The 20,134-nt window shown below is 40.5% G+C and overlaps 1 protein-coding gene and 1 long non-coding RNA gene across 4 annotated transcripts in view; one reads left to right on the top strand and one right to left on the bottom strand.

The window, feature by feature from the left end:
• The window catches only part of LOC146980738 (phosphoinositide 3-kinase adapter protein 1-like), a 19,062-nt gene extending 12,789 nt beyond the window's left edge, over positions 1-6,273 (bottom strand). Inside the window, exons 1-2 of the mRNA XM_085787926.1 lie at positions 6,042-6,273; positions 528-932 (exon numbers count right to left, since the gene is read on the bottom strand). Of these exons, the coding sequence (XP_085644052.1) occupies positions 528-932; positions 6,042-6,072 (436 nt within the window). The 5' untranslated portion in view covers positions 6,073-6,273. The remainder of the gene's footprint in view (positions 1-527; positions 933-6,041) is intronic.
• The window catches only part of LOC146980736 (uncharacterized), a 63,780-nt gene that overhangs the window by 31,195 nt on the left and 12,451 nt on the right, over positions 1-20,134 (top strand). The window lies entirely within an intron of this gene.

The raw sequence follows: 20,134 nt of genomic DNA, 5'->3' as shown, positions 1-20,134 counted from the left end.
ATGATTATCAGAAAATGAACTGCTTTGATGGGTACTTATCATTCTACAAAGACTACAGATGTTTTTGTTTACCCTAAAAGGTGAGAGTCTCGGTTCGTGCACAAAACAAACCCCCTGGTTTTACTTCTGAAGATACTTTTGGTTTCATTCGCTTAAAGTAGAAGTATCCAACTCTGAAACCACCTCCCACACCGTAGCAGAGACACAATTTCACTGGTATTTTTCAAAACATTTAAGAATCCACTGATTATTTACCACTAATATCTCTCACATCCCTTTATGATTCTGATTAATGAGAATGTTGCCTCTGTAAAGGGCAAAAAGTCTATATTTATGTCAAATCTTTACCATATACACCATTAAAACTGTAGAAATGTCTATTGTCTCTTGTATTATGGATGAATTGACCTTATAATCAGTTATACTATAATAATAACTATAATATAATCTCAAAGCTGATTATCAAATGGCTGTTATATATTTAAAGACACACATAAGTGTGAAGTGTGAGGTGAAATGTTGCGTACTGTCAGCGATGGAATCCAAAATGGTGGAGACATAGACAGCGGGCTCGTCATCAGCGCTGATTTGTCTCCAGCTCTGCCAGTCTTCAAAAATCTCTCTGGGTACGTCATCCTCTGAGATGCCGCACAGTAGCACTACCACCCTGTGTGGTGGGTAAAGGAGTCTATGCATTGCTCCATGTAGTTCAGGCTCATAGAGCATGTCCAGAAACGCCGTTGTGAGGAGCACCACGATGCATTTGCTACTGTGGAAGTTGTCAAAGTTGTACCCGTGGAGCTGATCGGCTGGGCCGACCGTGTACAGCAAGATCGACCTTTTGCGGAATTTTTTGCTACTTTTCAAGATCTGCTGCAGATACGTGGCCCACTCATGCGCCTCGGCCGTGTGCAGGATTAACAGCTCATGTCCTGAGAGGGATTTGGAAAACAGAACATATTACAGTATGATTAGTATGTACAGTACATGCATTCAAACTGTGTCATGACCACCTTACCAAAGTATATACTGGAAAATATTAGTAATTAGTTCCTCTTAAACCTCACTGATCCAGCCTCGGCATGAGACATGAATCACAATCTTGTAATCAGCTCGAACATTACGCTAATGATTCGACACTGGCCATATTATGTGTTGGTTTCCATGTTGCAGCAGGTAGTGTTTGTCATGGAAATGCTCCACAACATACCAGCTGTCCGGCTGTGAAATGTCAAGGTGACTGTGGTTAGAGAATCAATGTCTGATTTGTTTGATATTTCAGCGCAGAGTCAACAAGGTGTTGGGCAAACATTGCACTGTGTCAACACTGGTCAGAGTAATTTTGTTTGACTCATTACAGTGTTTACAGTTTTTCTCGATTGTTTACACACAATTTTTGGTACTTGAGACACAATGGCCTCAACATCTAACTCATGCACCAACTCCCTTGACCAAATCTGCTAAACTACAAGCACAATTCCTGCTTTACACTCAATTTGCAGTTCTATAACACACTTTTTTCAAAACACTACACACAATTCTCTGCATTTGGCACAATTTTCATGAAGAAAATCTCTTGTTTTCACGAGTAACACACTGTTATTCAAAATTCTAAAGTTAGTTTCCCTACTATGCACACTGACTCATCACATGGGTAAACACCTGTCACACAGTTTTACAATTAGCAATCAGAGCTTTAGCAAAAAAGGGAAACATAACAGGCAGTGATGGACTGACACCAAAAAGAGAGAAACCAAACAGAGTGGCCACACAACACAAACACACACACATATATAGCAGTGATCATAATGATGATGACAAAAGAAAATGCATTGATCACCAAAATTGCACGTCGATGGAAGGATTCGAACCAAGACTAGAACAAAGTCTTTGACTACAAAGAGTGCTGCTCTACTAGGTGAGCTACATGTTACATAGTCTCTCATCTTGTCAAAATTATGTGTTCAGTCTTTCAAAATTGTTCGGCCGTAAACCAGCTGACCCTGACCCACTCTTTTTTTTTTTTCTTTTGTGGTCAGATCAGCACGGCTGCATCGTCACACGACCACCTCGGTCGCGTCTTCACACATTTCATTTGTTACCGTGTATTTGAGTGTTCTGAGTATCAAAACAATATTCTAAAATTTTACAACACATTTATGTACTGTCTGTAGTTACAGTAAAAAAAAAAAAACCTAAGTCATTATGAGGAATGGAGTAGAAGTGTTTTCCATTCATCATAGTGTTTTACACTGAGCACATCAGTGTTCAACTGGTTCTTATAAATGTCTAGTCATATGATGGTTTGTGTGTGTAATTTGAGACTAAAATAGCATTTTGAGAAGAAATAACATTGTTTTGAATGTAAAGTTTCATTTTGCAGGAGCAGTGAGGGGTTTTGCCCATTGTGTGTGATTTTTTGGATTTGTGTGTAGACTTCTGAGAGTATGAGGCATGCTTTCAGAAAATGTGTGTAAACAATCGAGAAAAACTTTAATCAGGTCAAGTTCACCTCTGTACACGCTAACTGGGAAAGAAATCCAACACGAATATTCACCTTCATCACAGTTCCCACTGACGGCAGGCAGGCCGGAGAGACTTGCCATCTGTTTGTTAATGAACCACTAACATAACTGACTTAAATTTAGACATGTGGTAAATCATAATATAAGTGACCTATTAATATTATGGCACAGGAAAGCTAAGATGCTTGCTTCCTCTTTTTTAAAAAAAAATACAGTATATAAGCTCAGTAAAGATCGGTGAGTGAAAGTTCTGTTTAAAATCAGCTCAACTGAAGAAATGCATCATATTTACAGTTTTTTACGATTGAATAAACACTAAAATCTAAAGTTTTGCCCAATTATCAAAACCTTACACTCAAGGAGCAAAACTTGGCCCCAGATTTGCACCACTGTAAGCACAATGAGTCCGTTCACACTTTGTGCAAAACAATACACACCGTGATTTGAAACACTAACACACACGTCTATGCATTAGACACAGAAGTATATCAAGATGTCACTTCCTTGCAATTCTAAAGCACTGACTGTCAAATTACCACACCTATGAGCCAGTTGATTGAACATTGCCATCAGGTGTGCAAACACAAGATTGCTTAATTGTAGACACACCAATCAGGTTTAAGCACTATAAAAATGCAGCAGGTGAGTTCACCAAGCTTAACCAAAATGGAAGGAAGAGGAAGAGGAAGAGTGAGGATGAGAGGGGGAATCGGAGAAGGAGGAGAAGAAGGAGGCAGAGGCTGTGCCAGAGGCCGTGGCCAAGGAAGAGGAAGAGGAAGAGGAAGAGGAAGACCTCAAGCAGGAGTAGGTGAAGCTCAAAGGAGAAGCACATTGTGCAGACATTGTGTTTACAGTTGTGCAAATCCGAGCGATGTTTTGCAAATTCACTGTGTGCTTCACCCATACTACTCTATGCACTTAGAAGCAGAATTAGCCGAAAGTGTTTAAGGTTTTCAACAACAGAGTGTAACTGGTGCAAACAGAGTTAAGTCATATGCAACGTGTGTGTTTCATATGGTAAAAAAATATGGTTTTGATAAGTTAGTGTATAGTTTTTACAAGAGTGGTTCATTTTGCAAAGGAGTTAAGGTGTTTTGCTAATTGGGTATGTGGTTGTGCTATTTGTGTGTTGGGTTTTGCTAAACAAAACAAAACAATCAAAATTGTGTTTATTCAATCGTAAAAAACTGTAAAAAGAAACTAGAAAAAGCATTTCCAAAAATGGAAATGGTGTGAATGCTGAAAGCCATTGCTGAACCATGCTGAATTAGCAGAATAAATTGACAAAGACATGCGGAATGGCATACAAGAAACATGTCCAAGGAGGGAATTGAACCCACAACCTTCAGTACATCAGCCCACTGACCTAACCACTTCACCATAATTAGATTCAATGAGAGAAGAGTAAAAGAAATCCATGTATAAGAGGTCACTGACTTCTGAAGAGAGGTTGAGACTTTGATGAATGTGAGATTTTTCAATGATGCTTAAAATAAAGAAAGAAAAGAGTATAAATGAGCCATTAGAAGTTTGTCTACAGATGAGAATTTGAATGAAGTCTCTATCAGAAAGTACCACATGAATGAGGCAGGAATCAAACCCATGGCCTCATGATCAATAAACCTTTACTCTGCCATTTCACCACATAGAGCACACACCTAAACATGTTGTCATTGATTGTGATGATGTGCTGCAAACTGTGGCGCTTAACGAACACCTGTAACCAATTGAAGGTGGGGGAGGAGAGCAGAATTCAACATAACATAACAAGAGTGCCCCTCTTGGATTTGAACCAGTGACCTTGAGGTTGGCAAGCAGCCACCTTACCCATTGGACTACAGACAGAGCTGTGGAGAAGGGAGGTTGAGACTTTGATGAATGTGAGATTTTTCAATGATACTTAAAAAAAAAAAAAGAAATGAGCCACAACAAGTAAGTAGAGGACCTTTTTTGTGACTTGTGACTATTTTTTGATGAAATCAAACAAAGTATAATGCCCATTCCAGCGAATTAAAAAGTTGAGCTCCTGCTACTCTGCTGTGAAATAAATTGCATTGGGCTGAATGGCAGAGAGAGAGGAGGAGGGAGAAGAAGAGGGGGAGGAGGGAGAAGAGGAGGAGGGAGGAAGGAAGGAGAAGAAGAGGAGGGAGAGGAGGAGGAGGCGGAAAGTGAACTTGGTGGAGACATGAAATTATGTGGTAATGGTTTAATTCAACCAGTTACTCTTTCAAAAAAATATGTTGATGTTCATCTGGCCTCTAAAAAATAGAGGAGGACCAACCTCCTCTGACTCTATGGACCAGCACATAGCCAGAACAATACAAGCACAATAGTTGATCACCACAAAACCCCTCCATGTGCTAATGATCTGATTGAATACACCTGTGTGGCAGCCTGCACCATGGTGACTAACTGCTTACCTTTTACTGGGTGGCACTGTGGGTAGGTTAACTGTGTGTGTGTGTGTGTGTGTGTGTGTGTGTGTGTGTGTGTGTGTGTGTGTGTGTGTGTGTGTGTGTGTGTGTGTGTGTGTGTGTGTGTGTGTGTGTGTGTGTGTGTGTGTGTGTGTGTGTGTGTGTGTGTGTGTGTGTGTGTGTGTGTGTGTGTGTGTGACTTGATGGCCACCTGCACAACAGAGCAGGAGCAGAACAGTCAGTTTTAAGCTCGGCGCAGCTCTCCTAATGACAGCCAAAAAACAGAGAACCGTACCTCTTATCAGAATGTGGTAGAGACCATCTGGGCAAGGAGACCCTCCTGAGCATGATGTGCATTAAATGTTTGTAGGACAAATACTTTTCTTGCCGTCGCAAGGTAGAAAAGGGGGGCATTTCTGTTTTTCTAAAAAAATCAGCTCCTACTTTTCTATTGAAGTGGATGAGCCACTGGAGCGGGTCTAGCTGCACAATTAGGCTCACTGAGACAATTCTGTAAGTCTGTCTGCTGTTTTGAGCACATCAGATGAGACACGACAAGTGTGGCTACAAACCAGTGAGGAAATCATGTGTCTAGAGTTTAATTTGTGGCCGTGCTGGCAATTTATCCAGAAAAAATCCTGAATGTTTTTTCGATCCCTCTCACTCTAACGATGATGTCACTCACTCTGACCCAACCCCATACACACTCATTGAAAAGTGTGAAATTTGTCAGAAATCCTCATGTGCTTTTAAAGGATTTATCTCAAAAACGGTACAAGCTATGAAAAAGTTGTACATACATGATGAATACATTAGAAGTTTGTCTACAGCTCAGAATTTGAATGAAGTCTCTAGCTGAAAGTATGTGGACGCTTTAAAGGCTGAAAGAAGTAAGAAGATTTGAAGAGTTTCAAGACTGTTCCAATGCATTCTTTATTAGTGTGAATGCTTCCAGCATTCACACTAATAAAAAATTATTAAAAGGCTGTTCATGCTGCTGACCAACAGCAAAAAGCAGCTTTTAAGTAAATATATACGTATCTCCTGGCTATGCACATACATGAAACTAACTTGAACGTTACGGAAACTAGGTCGTACTCACCTGATTGAATACTTGAGACGGGTTCCTCCATGGTTGTGAAGCCTCAAAAGTTCCCAAAATCACCTCAGATGGAGCATCGTTCGCCGAAATTTTTTAGTTTCTCGTGTTTGCTGCAACTCCTCTCCTCCTCAACTGAAACTACATTAGTTGTCATCAGCAATAGCCTTTTTGCTCAGTTGTATTAATAGCAACACTTAGTTTCCTGATTCTAGTGACACTGCCCCACTTCCTGAAACAGGAAATGCACCAGTGTGTCGTGTCAGAGTGTGCAACATGTTACACTTTCCCGCCCTCTGGTGTTTTCATTTGTTGATTGTTCAGGACAAAAAAAATACATGAAATAAACCAAATGACAAAGTCATGGGGGCGTTCTTGATACGGTGCTGGCACAGAAAACTGATTAACATCATGAGCCTCGTTTTTGTGTTGGAAATACTTTTGACACTTTTGCTCTCTGTTCTCAAAAATGCTCTACACACACACACACACACACACACACACACACACACACACAAACCCATGCATACATTAATTCACCTGTTGTTTGAGTCACACGCTTCTTCCGTTTTTTCACTTCCTTAACAAGGTGTTTCACAGTGAGTGCGATACCGTATCACAAAAACCTCAATACAGCAACACAATGGTGTTGTTGTCTGAACATGAAACTTTATTATCTCAGAAATGTAAACTATAGGCAGATGTAGCTGATGGGTATGCATACCCTGTTTATGGGTCACTGTTAAGTAGAATATCAAACAACCATGATGACTTAATAGAATGTGAAACGTATTACTGTAATAAACTGCTGCACTTAACTTTAAAGAGTGTGTTTTTAGCCCCAAGTTCTTTCATTATTATTAATATTCATTATCACTTCAGTGCTGAAAAACTGTCACATCTGTTCATGTGTAACCTTTCACTTTCGGTCAGTATGTCAGTGACGATACACAAACTAATTCTGTGGTAGAGCAAGCGAACGACTGCATGAATGAGTCAAAGAACTGAATGAATCATCTGTATGTTGTAATTTTTTCTTGGTATGTGAACTTCGAGATTCCTCAAAAACTTTTCCGCTACTCTAACACATACACGAACTCAGCGTGAGGCACCACACTCAAATCTCCACTAGAGGGCAGCAGACAATCAGCCACACTGACAGACAACACAGGTCAGGCCAGCACGCTTTACTGGTCACTGTGCAACCAGAGGAAACCAGTCACTACACTACAAGGCAAACTGTACAGATGAGGGATCCAGTGACTGTGTGTGCAGGTGAGACAAGAAGATACTTAAGCATTAATGTTACCATGGGTATTATTAAAATGCACTTTTTGGCTGGAAGGACAACAACATAGTGCAGTTGAACTAATTACAGGGAGTTGGTTTGTGCATCTTAACTTGGCAAGAAAACTACTGGAGAAAAAAAAAACATGACCAGAGAAAACACCACCAGGCCACATCAACAGAGGAAAACTGTTTGGACTTCTGCAGACCAGAGGGATGACGGCGCTCTTCTGAAAAACACACTGACCTACTGTATGATCTGTGGTAATGTGGATGTAGCCTGTCTTGCTTTGGAGAGATTGAATTATGTAGCGATATATAGAACTTTTGGATTCAGCATGGCAGCGTCTAAGCACCCTCTACTTTTCTATATAGTACGATATGTTTACTGTATGTCTTTTTATGCGTGTTTATGCCTTATATGGTGCTCTCTCTGAGATCTCGCAGTGGATCGAAATCTAAATCAACCGACTGAGGGCTCAGTCAAAAATGTGAGCAGGGTTGCGACCACAAACTACAGAGGGGCTGGTGAGCTTAAACCCATTTTCACGCATACTTATGCTGCTCGCAAAAAGTGTCGAAGGCTACGTTTGAGGTACATTTTCCTGGCATGGCTTAGGCCCACTGCACCAATTAGATGGTGAGGTAAACGCCAATATACACAAAGCAATCATGAGTGATCACAGCCGTTGTACGAGGAATTGATGAGCCTGATCGCGGCCCAGCGCGGCTCTCACAGAGGTTTCTGTGGCAGCATCTGCAACAACTGTTTCCACTGCCATCAATACAAACCATCACACGTTGGGAGAATTACCTCGACAAGTTACCCTCCAGACACTTATATAACCAAAGCCAAAAAAGGTTTACAACTTTTTGTCGGGGGTTTCGGTTGATTTTGGCAAGAACGCATAGGTTTTGCACGGCCTTCGGCCTTCATTTTCTCTAATCATAGTTAGAGAATCACAAGACAAGAGTTTATTCACTTGTCTAACCGTGAATTTCAGCCACAAAATCAATTTGCACAGCCCTGCTTTTCTCCAATAATACAATTAGTTTTGTTTCTGCTCTGACCTCTTTCTTCAATGTGGACCTTTTAATGGCCGCAGCAAAAGTTCACTCTCTGCCTTCTGAAACTGCCTGTGAAGAGCAGGGTGATCCATGACCCGCCTTTAAGTACAATTTTCTGTAGAAAAAGAATCCCCTAATTCAGGGGTCTCAAACTCCCGGCCCCCCTACATCCGGCCCGCATCTTGACGTGAAAAGTAAATTTAATTGTCAAAAAAAAAAAAAAAAAATCTTGACGTAAAATGTTAAATACAATTTAGCCCATCAAGTTTATTTTTATTTATTTGTTTTCCACAATTACAAGAATAATTTTGTGTGCAATTTAAATAAAAAAAACCTAATAATAAATAAATAAATAGACCCCGGCCAAAATGATTTCACGGGAAGTGCTGGCGACATGAAAGAGAAGCGCAGAAGAAGAAAAGGTAAATAGTAGGAGAAGAAGAAGCAGAAGATGTCGCTCTCCAAACGTAAGAGAAAAGTGGATGACGAACACAGACAATTCCAAGAAAGATGGACATTACAGTATTTTTTTGTTGAGTTCGGTGGAAATGCCATCTGTCTGATATGTAAAGAGAAACTTGCCGTTCATAAGGAATATAATCTCAAGCGACATTACGCGACTAAACACGGAGAGCAGTATGAGAAATACAGCGGAGATGACAGGAAAAGGCGAGCCGAGCAGCTTCAAAGAGGACTGTTATCCCAGCAAGAAGTTTTCCACAAAGCTGCTAAGGAAAGCGATGCTGCTGTCCAGGCAAGTTACGTGGTCAGTGAATTGATCGCCAAGGCGGGAAAGCCATTCACCGAGGGCCAGTTTCTGAAGGACTGCATGCTACGAGTTGTTGATATTCTGTGTCCCGAAAAGAAAAGCCTGTTTAACAACATGTCGCTGTCGGCAAACACTGTGGCGGAGCGGATTAATGGACTTTCTGATAATATCTGGTATCTATGAACAGTTATGTGACAAAGCAAAAAGTTTCACTGCATTCTCAGTGGCACTTGATGAAAGTACTGACGCAACGGACAATGCTCAGCTTGCAATATTCATCAGAGGTGTGGATGACAGGTTTGAGGTGACAGAAGAGTTGCTCAGTGTGTGTCCGATGCACGGCCACACTAAAGCGAAAGATATATTTCAGCAACTGTGTGACGCGATGGAGCGGCTTGGTCTGCCGTGGAACAGGCTGGTGGGCATTACAACCGACGGTGCGCCGTCCATGACCGGCAAAAAAAATGGACTGGTTGCGCTGGTTCAGAGAAAGTTAGCGGAGGAAAAATCTGACCCAGCGATCGCGCTGCATTGCATTATACATCAGCACGCGCTGTGCAGCAAATGCTTGAAATTTGAACATGTCATGTCTGTCGTCGTGAAATGTGTGAATTACATCAGGTCCAGAGGATTGCAACACCGCCAGTTCCGTGCCTTTTTGGAAGAAATCGAAGCCTCGTATGGTGATGTAGGGGAAAGCGGGGTAAGTAGTGCCAATTTTTACTTAAATTGCCTTTAAAGCAAGGGGATTATAATAATGCCCCCAACTAATATATGTACATATAGTTTAGGATGTTGTGCATCCCTGGGAACAATCACTTTGAATCTTAAATCAACTGTTTCAGAAATATAGCTTTAGAAAAAAATAAATAAATCTGGCACAACTTGCCCCCGGTGCGGGGTAAGTTGTGCCATTGGAGAGAATTCACTGGGGTAAATTGTGCCATTGATAATTGAAGTAAAACAGATAATTTTAATCTCACAAATGTTAATGCTATATAAAAGCAAGACTTCAATACAAAATTAAAGCCAGAAGCGGCGATGATCGGGCCCTCGCTTGTCCCCATGTAGTCGCGGAGGCCTGAGGCACGCTGGGGGCTGTGGCGCAAAGAAACGCAATGTTTTGTTCATCCACCAGGCTACGAGCACAACCAGACTGTGCAGGTGTGTTCAGGGGCGGTCCCTCATCACACATGTTAAGTTTCAAGCAAATCCGTGCCCACTGCCACGTTTCTCCTACACACAGACAGCACTGCCACTGGCACAACTTAACCCAGGCCCTTTGGCACAAATTACCCCAAGCCCAGCATTTTGAGAAAAAATGATTCCCCAGCTGTTTTGAGCTGGCATCATGCTAACTGTATAGACTCATGGTGTAGCTTAATAAAGCACTAAAACATGTGTGAACTGTTTTCAAAGTTATCTATAATTGTTCAAACACGGCAATCAAAAAACCTTGATCATAGAAATTTTACTTTGGAGGGCAAAAACTTGTTTTTTGAACATAAATGTGCTTTCCTCTCAAGCCATGTGTCTCCCTTCTTGATAGGATGAGTGAAATGGATGCCCCTTCAAAAATATGTGGTCACATGACCAACTTCTTCTATGGTTTTCTAGATAACAGGGGTGGAACTACTTGCCCCATGGCACAAATTACCCCACTCTCCCCTACTGTATTTTACTGAGGTGCGGTGGCTCAGCAGGGGGAACGTGCTGAAGAGATTTTTTGAGCTAAGAGCTGAAGTAAAAATATTCATGGAAGATGGCAGACTGGATGTTCCTGAACTAGATGATCCAAAATGGATAATGGATTTGGCATTCCTTGTGGATGTAACACAACAACTAAACATCCTGAACTTAAAGCTGCAGGGTCCTGGTCAGCTCATCACAACAGCCTATGAGAGTGTGAAGGCCTTCTGCACAAAGCTGAGACTGTGGAAAACTCAACTGTCTGCAAAAAACCTCTGTCATTTTGCTGCATGCAGATCTTTGGCAGAAGAGGGAACAGTATTCAGTGGTGATCAATATGTCTCTGCTATTGAAAACCTGCAGCAAGAGTTTGATGAGCGATTTGCTGATTTCAAGGCTCACTGTGACACTTTCCAGCTGTTTGCAGACCCCTTCTCAGCTGATGTGGAGAGTGTCCCCAGCAAGTTGCAAACTGAACTCATTGACTTACAGTGCAGCAGTGAACTGAAAACGAAATTCAGAGAGGCACAGGGAAAAGCAGACAAGACTGGTGAGTTCCTCAGAGAGCTGCCTCCTTTATTCCCAGAGCTGTCCAGAGTTTTCAGTCGTGTTATGTGCCTTTTTGGGAGCACATATGTGTGTGAGAAGCTGTTCTCTACAATGAACTTTAATAAAAGCAAGTACAGGACAAGGCTTACAGATGCTCATCTTGAGGCTGTACTCAGAGTTTCAACTGCAACGTCCATCAGAGTAAATACAGCTCAGCTATGTGAACAGAAGCGCTGCCAGGTATCTGGCAAGAAATAAAGCGCAAATGGACTCAGAAGTGATTTGTCTGTTGAGTGAAATGTTAAAATTGGTTATTGAAGGTAAAAATTGCACTAACTGTTAAAATGTGCAAAGCTAGAGTTCTTTTTTGTGTTGTTATTTAATATGAAGACAATATGAACATAAGTGCTGTCAGTTCATAAAAGGCTTTGATAAGTTATTTAAGAATGAGGCCAAAAACATTTGCACTTACTGTGAATTTAATAGTTTTGTAATATTATCATATAATATTTGAAAATAAACCCCGTTTTCTGAAATATTTGTGATTTTTTTAATACTTGTCTCGAACAAGTGGCCCCCCACTGAGATGGCAGTGCCAGCAGTGGCCCCCAGCTCATTTGAGTTTGAGACCCCTGCCCTAATTTCTTCTAACTCTGCCATTAGCTACCATAAGCATGACCGGCCCGTTACCTTTTGTTTGGGCTCCCTTGAAACCACTATCTATTAGGTGGCTCAAATCAAATCCCTGCAGCCTGAGTTTAATAAGAGAATATTTTTGCTCCTATATTTTAACCTTGTTATCCAATATCCTGTCTTTTTAGTCCTCAGTGTGTTTTCAGCACACAGAGCCACTCTGCTGCAGAGTGTGCGTCAGTTCACAGCAGAGATCTGACATCCTGCCTCTCGGAGCACAAAAGTTCACGCACAGACCAACAGCACTGTGATAGTCTGCTGCACTGGCACAAGATTAGTCAACATTACATACGGAAACTTTAACATTTTACTACAGTATACTGACCGACCAGACCTGTATTTGTAGTTTTATTCTACCTGAGCAGATGTTCCCTGGGCTGCTTAATATGGGACTCAACACGAGGTTATTTAACTACTGTTGAGGTATTCTTTCTTTTAAATGCACATTTAATGTTTTTTATAATTATTTAAAAACCTTTGCAAAAATTATTTTGAAAGTTAACTCATCGTTACTCAGAGTCACAAAATCTCTTTTGTAGCAGACAGACACGTGATTACTGTAATAGGAACTACATTCGTCCACATAATATGCCTCCAGGTGAAAACTTTCTAATTTCGCAAAGCTAATTTTTGAGGAAATGGAAGAAACGCAGCCATATTTTAAAATTGATGGCAATGGCCTCTTTTTTCTTCTTTTTTTTGCAGCGTTGAGCTCCTGAAATTTGCTCAATTCATAGTGAAATGTGTAATTTTACAATGTCGAAAAAAGATAAAAAAAACTAAAGCAAAACATCAAAACTGTAGTTACTTAAGTGAAGCACTTTAAGGTGGGAGGCTTTATTGGTGGTGGAGCAGAGTACTGTACATCTAACATCGCCGATGTATCGGTCATGTTACTGTCTCATTTACTGTACTTCCCCATCCCAGGAAAGCTCTATCTCATATCTACACTGCCTTTGAGGCTGTTTTTGGAGACTTTTAAAGCAGAGGAAACTAGAAACAAAGCGCAGTCCGAGGACATGGAGTGCAATCTTGAAATGGAAAACTGAAATGGGGAAAGGGTCTCTAGCTGAAATGTTATTTGGATGATAGCCTGCATAAGAAAGGAACTGTGTTTGGTTTCTCATTGAGAGTCACCAGCAGGGCTCATTGTGATAAGAAAATAAGTCTAATGTTACCTGATCTGGTATAATGTGGACCAATTACCACTCCATTGCACTTCATTACAGGACTGTAATAGGGCCGGGGGTCAGTGCTTGAGATGGAGTGGCAGAGGAAAATTGAGTCGTCATTGATAATATGATAAAAACTGACAGTGAGAGGCCCCTCCAACAAATTATTGAAATTTACAGTTGATAGGGAAACACTATAACCTCATTTGGTAAGCAGCTGGCAGGTCCTCTAACACAATGAAAGGCTTATGGAGAGAGGGAAATCCAAAACTATCACAGAATAGTTTTAGACTCCTGCTCATTGGCTCCTGGCAGTCAGTGTGCATGTATTCTGTTTTTAGAAATATCTTACAACAAATGACTCAGGTGGATGGTATTTTTCTCTGGAGCAGGTGGATGGTGGAGACACGGTACGAACCCTCATTATGTGTAGCAATAATAATACGCTGACACATAAAATTTGCTTGAACAAACAAATGAAGACTGACTAACGTTATTTTCATTCCCAGTGTCTCTCCGGGGTAGAACAGAGAAGTACAGAGGCTAACAAAATATAAAATCTCACCCTTTCTGGAAACCACTGTGCTGCTAGGAAAAAGGCTATGGCAACCATTTGTTTGCCTCAGTTAAAGTGCCTCCATTTGAGGCCCCTTGAATAAATAAATCAAATAAACTACTGTCAGACATACATTTTCAATCCATCAAGGTAATCAGATTCTGTTTACCTGAATGGGAACTATTCTAAAATGTTATTAAAAACTTAAATGGAGTTTAGGCGTGGAATAACTAGGCAGAGGAAATGATGAGCAAACAGCAGGATAAGATTCCAATTACTATTAAACAAGCATTGCATTGACTAGTAAAGAGGAAAATAACTTTGACATTTTCCACTGCCGGAGCTCCCACCTGACAGGCTTTGTCGTGTGAGAGCTCGGCAAATTCAATTCATGGGCTTTTAGACATGAGGTAGTCAAAGCATGCTCCTGACATATTGCTTTAAAGGCCCATTTCAATTATTCCACCTGTGGACAACATTTCTGTGTGTGGTTCAAGGACGGATACTTATTGTGTGATAATTGATTATATTTATAAGCAATGAATCTTTCCTTTCCCGATGAAACAACTCAGATAAATACAAATAGAAAACAGAAACAGAAAAGATTTGAAAAATTTACATTTTATCATGCATTGAAAACTGAACCAAATACAAGGTAAATATGGCAATATGTGTTAAAATGTGTGCGCCTCAGCTTAGCATAATTTTCATGAAGCATCTACAATATGTCCTGGGATTAGGAATTCAACAAGGCCATAAAGTCATTACCTTGCACTGAAGGAAATATAATTTATGAACCATTTAGAAGACCAGTTAAGTTTATCTCACATATCTAAATAGGCAGTGTATTGAATGCATGCTTCATTGATCAAAACTGTTGTGGAACAACTTATCAAGCAACCATTTTTAACTACTATTTAAAGATCGTTTTGCTTTCATCTACAGTCTTCACTCAGCTGAAATCACTTCGACATGATAAGACAGTCAATTTGGATGTCAGCTTTGGCTACAGTAATCATGCTGGCCACTAGATAAGTGTGACTTTATTTATTTATATTGAGCCCTGTGCGTGTCTAGTTGAAGATAATAGTTTCATTTTCCACGAGAAAGTTTGCCAGCTACCCTCATTGTGGAGTAAATGTGACAGATTTCTGCTTCATTAGGATTCATCGGGCTGACAAAGATGGATTCATGAGATGAATCAACAATAGCAAAGCAATATGTCGGATTCCATGAGGTGACAACTGGAGATTTAAGATGAATGCTTGTATGCTCTAAGGAAAAACGACAACACATCAAAATGAACCACAGAGGAAGCACATGTGCTTGTATTCTGTCTTCACAGTAAACAAAAAGAAAAGTGGTGGTACTGGTATACTGAAGTAGTCATTCATCTGGTGGATAACAGAATGTGTCCAAATAGTTTTCATGGTAATTTAATTATATGTGTGTTTATATATCTGTGTGTATGTATATTTGTTACTATTCATATCTATTACGAGCGTCTTTAGAGTCAACTTAAATAAGCTTTTACATCGTTTAATCAATTCTGATGTAGCAGTAGACTGAATATTTGCTACTTTGTAATAATCAGAAACATATGTCAAATCATATTCTCCATTTAGTTTTTATGTGTTTTCTACTTTACTGTGTCATTTGCAATTTATGGCAGCAAACTATGAAATTCAAAAGACACATAAAGAGCATAACTGCAGCTGCCTTGCAGTCGGATGTAATTGGTGATGTGACGTTAAGTACTAGCTGCAAACTGATTTCTTGAGTTACTTGCTGTAGGAGCACCTGACAGTCTTTGTTTAGGTCTGGGGGTAAGACCGCTGTGCAGCGCTGCTTCAGCTTGTCCTCGGCTACATTTGACATCTCGAAGCATGATGTTACCAGTGTTTCCAAAAGTTATCTCTGGCTTCTGAGAGACCATCGGTGACAGACTCCCATTGTTCCGCATGTCGGCGTGATGCCAGGAGGGATTGTTTGTCCAAGTTAGCAACAGTACCACAGAGCAGTGGAGCAAAGGGTCACTTATCCTGCTGCTTCATTACATATGACAGAGGTTAAAGCAGTGTTTAAGGATTAAGGAATATTTAACGGCATTGCTGCTTTAGCTGCGAGCAACGGAGGGTGACGGGAACGACAAGACCGTGTCAGGGATGTTTGGCAGAAAAGGTCATGAACCGTGTGAAATAATAGAACTATTGGGCATCATTAGATTTATATCCAAGCAAAACTAGACACACATTAATTACAGCAGGAGCAGATCTAAAGATGACACTGACTCCAATTTTATATATTACAACATGCTACAGTATAGTCTGGTATTTATCCTTTCAGAGGGTTCCTTCACAGTCCCAACGTGAACAGCACATAAATGGATCCGTGTGGAACATTTCATTGCGCTTTTTAAAATTTTTCACCAAACCTGCTCCAACAGGGACTTGTATGACGGTTTTCTGGAAAGTCACCTGAGGGGTTCATAAAGTGCAGTAAAGTACTGAATATGGAGGAACTGTGAAAGGAGGCTTCCAAGACGATTTAATGTTTAAAATTAAAGGCCACACTTACAAAGATATTGTATTACAGAGCTTGTTATTACCAGCACTGTCAGTGGAGCATGAGGATTTTGCACTTCCACAAAGAGGCACAAGAGGTCAGAGCTCCACTGCGAATGCTATGAAATACCTTGGCATCTGATCCACAGCTAGCGTATGCCAGACATGCACTATTCATCGTTATCATTAAGGCCAATGCCTGAAAGATGTCTGTTGAAATAAGTTTGCTTAAAACATCATTACAAATCCAATTAATAGTGTCATTAAACTAGATAGAAAAGAATGACAACATTGTGTAATCTGAAATTCTTTTGTATTACAGAAAGCCTAGAGCTGCAGACCAGGTAGCAATCTAAATGATCAGTGATGTGAGGCTTTACTGAGGAAGGTACTGCTACAAGTTTTACTGACTGGCAAGAGCTGCGCTGTTTTGTTATGTTTATTGTAATTATCAGACTGATTGAAATAAAAAAAAAAACAATTATAAAAAGGGAGTTTTTAATATGATTAGCTGATGAGTATGTCCATATTCTTTACCATAGTAATTCTACTGCATGTATTTTTAAAATCTGATACAAACATTGCATTTTAAAATTTTAGGATGTTGATCTTTATCAATGTAATTTTTAATGAAAACCTTTGTCTGCAGTCCATGACGTGTCCTGTGTATGTGACCAGGGGCCTCATTTATCAAACAGGGTGTAAAACTGCTACTAAATATTTGCTTACGGCGAAAAGATGAAAATGGCGTACACCTGAAATATTTACACCTTTTTCAGATCAATCAAACTGTGCGTACGCACAACTCTCCGCAATAAATCACACAGGACTCAAGAATGGTGCACACGTGAACACACCTCTTACTCCGCCCCCGGAACGCCTATATACAACTATATATGGTCAGCACGTGCATATTTAATTAGCCATGTGCTCTCTGTGGCGCAGCAACAAGTGACAACAAAGTGACAACGGAGACAACGGGCGGAGGACGGGGGAAAGAAGCGGAACTTCTCCGCTTCTCCGAAAGCAGATACACGGGCAATAAATCAGTCAGAAAATGATCTTGCATTTTAATAAGCTACAATAAAAACAAAAACCTCCCAAATCTCAACAAAAGGGAGCAGAAAGAAGAATAATCTTATGTAATCTGCCCGTTTATCCCAGAAAATCTTTTTTTTTTTTTTTTTTTTTTTACCTAGATGTTAAAACAATGTAGGAAGCAGGACGATAGTTACCATTACTTTGCAGGCCTTTCCACTACACAGTTACAGCTCTACTGGACTCGGTTTAGGTCATTTTCCATTAGGCTACAGCTGAGTCCTTCACAGTTCCTCCTCAGAGCCGCGTTGTCTCGCTCTTTATTCTCTCCTCTCGTCAGCTCCAAACACACGTGCACCTCGTTAACTCAGGTGACAGATTAATAACAGTCTAGGCTGTAGATCAGTGTGCGCTGCTGCCGATGTGTTTTTAAACTTGGATGGTTTGATCCTTGTCGGACGTCACACATAGCCTAATCAAAAAAGCAAAATCCACAATCCGCTCTGTTTATCAATTAACATAGAGTGTTATTATAGAGCGGGTTGGATTGCCAGCATCAACGGCCCACCACTACCACAATTACTTCAAAAAATCCTACTGTGCTCTTCTAAATGTAGCCTACTCCGCTCCACTCCTCTCTCCCTCTCACACTGCAGTTCTCTGACTCAGCAAAGGTGTCGCCAATTCCTCCTGTTCCTCAAAAAAGGCGTACGCCAGGGTCAAAATGGGTGTAAATGTCCGCACTTTTCCCCGTCAGGTTTTGGCTTGATAGATCCCCTCGTTTTGTGCGTACGCACTTTTCTCCGCCAAATTTGGGATCTATCAAGCCAAAAACTGACGGGGAAAAGTGCGGACATTTACACCCATTTTGACCCTGGCGTACGCCTTTTTTGAGGAACAGGAGGAATTGGCGACACCGTTGCTGAGTCAGAGAACTGCAGTGTGAGAGGGAGAGAGGAGCGGAGCGGAGTAGGCTACATTTAGAAGAGCACAGTAGGATTTTTTGAAGTAATTGTGGTAGTGGTGGGCCGTTGATGCTGGCAATCCAACCCGCTCTATAATAACACTCTATGTTAATTGATAAACAGAGCGGATTGTGGATTTTGCTTTTTTGATTAGGCTATGTGTGACGTCCGACAAGGATCAAACCATCCAAGTTTAAAAACACACCGGCAGCAGCGCACACTGATCTGCAGCCTAGACTGTTATTAATCTGTCACCTGAGTTAACGAGGTGCACGTGTGTTTGGAGCTGACGAGAGGAGAGAATAAAGAGTGAGACAACGCGGCCCTGAGGAGGAACTGTGAAGGACTCAGCTGTAGCCTAATGGAAAATGACCTAAACCGAGTCCAGTAGAGCTGTAACTGTGTAGTGGAAAGGCGTGCAAAGTAATGGTAACTATCGTCCTGCTTCCTACATTGTTTTAACATCTAGGTAAAAAAAAAAAAAAAAAAAAAAGATTTTCTGGGATAAACGGGCAGATTACATAAGATTCTTCTTCTTTCTGCTCCCTTTTGTTGAGATTTGGGAGGTTTTTGTTTTTATTGTAGCTTATTAAAATGCAAGATCATTTTTCTGACTGATTTATTGCCCGTGTATCTGCTTTCGGAGAAGCGGAGAAGTTCCGCTTCTTTCCCCCGTCCTCCGCCCGTTGTCTCCGTTGTCACTTTGTTGTCACTTGTTGCTGCGCCACAGAGAGCACATGGCTAATTAAATATGCACGTGCTGACCATATATAGTTGTATATAGGCGTTCCGGGGGCGGAGTAAGAGGTGTGTTCACGTGTGCACCATTCTTGAGTCCTGTGTGATTTATTGCGGAGAGTTGTGCGTACGCACAGTTTGATTGATCTGAAAAAGGTGTAAATATTTAGGGTGTACGCCATTTTCATCTTTTCGCCGTAAGCAAATATTTAGTAGCAGTTTTACACCCTGTTTGATAAATGAGGCCCCTGGTCCATCTGTAACAGTCCACTTCCAGCACACTAAGATAACATGGCGTCATTCATGCCATGAGAGGATAAGCAGCGCCAAACTAACAGGCTTAATGAAATTTACCAGCAGATCAGTCAAATCAATCTTGTTTGTAAAAGGCTCTTGTTAGTGTTTCTCTAGGTGGAGTTCAGTAAAATGATGATACTGGCTTACAGTTCAACACCTCTGCTAAACACAGGGTTTAATGTACAAGCATTTAGCTAATATACTGATAGATTTTGGGTGAAAATCAGTGGTGATATTTTGTTGTATGCAGTTTTTAGTTAATTTACTTAATATGTCTTTATATTGTATATGGAAAAGCAAATTGCTGTAATTGTGTCTTTGTTAGAAAAAAAGAAAAATAATGTAAACATAATAAAACAATTACCTGTCAGTAAGCTGGTCAGAGAATGAGTCCCTGTCTGTGTCCTCAGTCTTGTCAAAGTTGGTATTTAACACTGGAGAAATGCTCAGGTTGAACAGGAGACTGTAAGAAAGAAAATGTAGAATTATTATTTAATTAGAAAAGGCTAATTCCTCATTTGTCTTTTTTGCGTTAGCCATGTTTTATGTAGCTAATTTATGGTAGCCCTAAGGAGAACGTAATAATAAATTGTTCTTTTATATATGTTTTAAGTAACAGCACATGACTTAACTGAAAAGCACCAAATTTGAATTAAAATTAAAAAAAACAAATACATCTGTGTAGCTATGTGAAGTTACAAAGAAAAAACA

Source organism: Trachurus japonicus, chromosome 9, assembly GCF_045865225.1.
Source record: "Trachurus japonicus isolate A0001 chromosome 9, Traja_1.0".
Taxonomy (NCBI): domain Eukaryota; kingdom Metazoa; phylum Chordata; class Actinopteri; order Carangiformes; family Carangidae; genus Trachurus; species Trachurus japonicus.
Note: the sequence above shows the minus strand (reverse complement) of the source record. Positions and strands in the feature narration are given on the sequence as shown.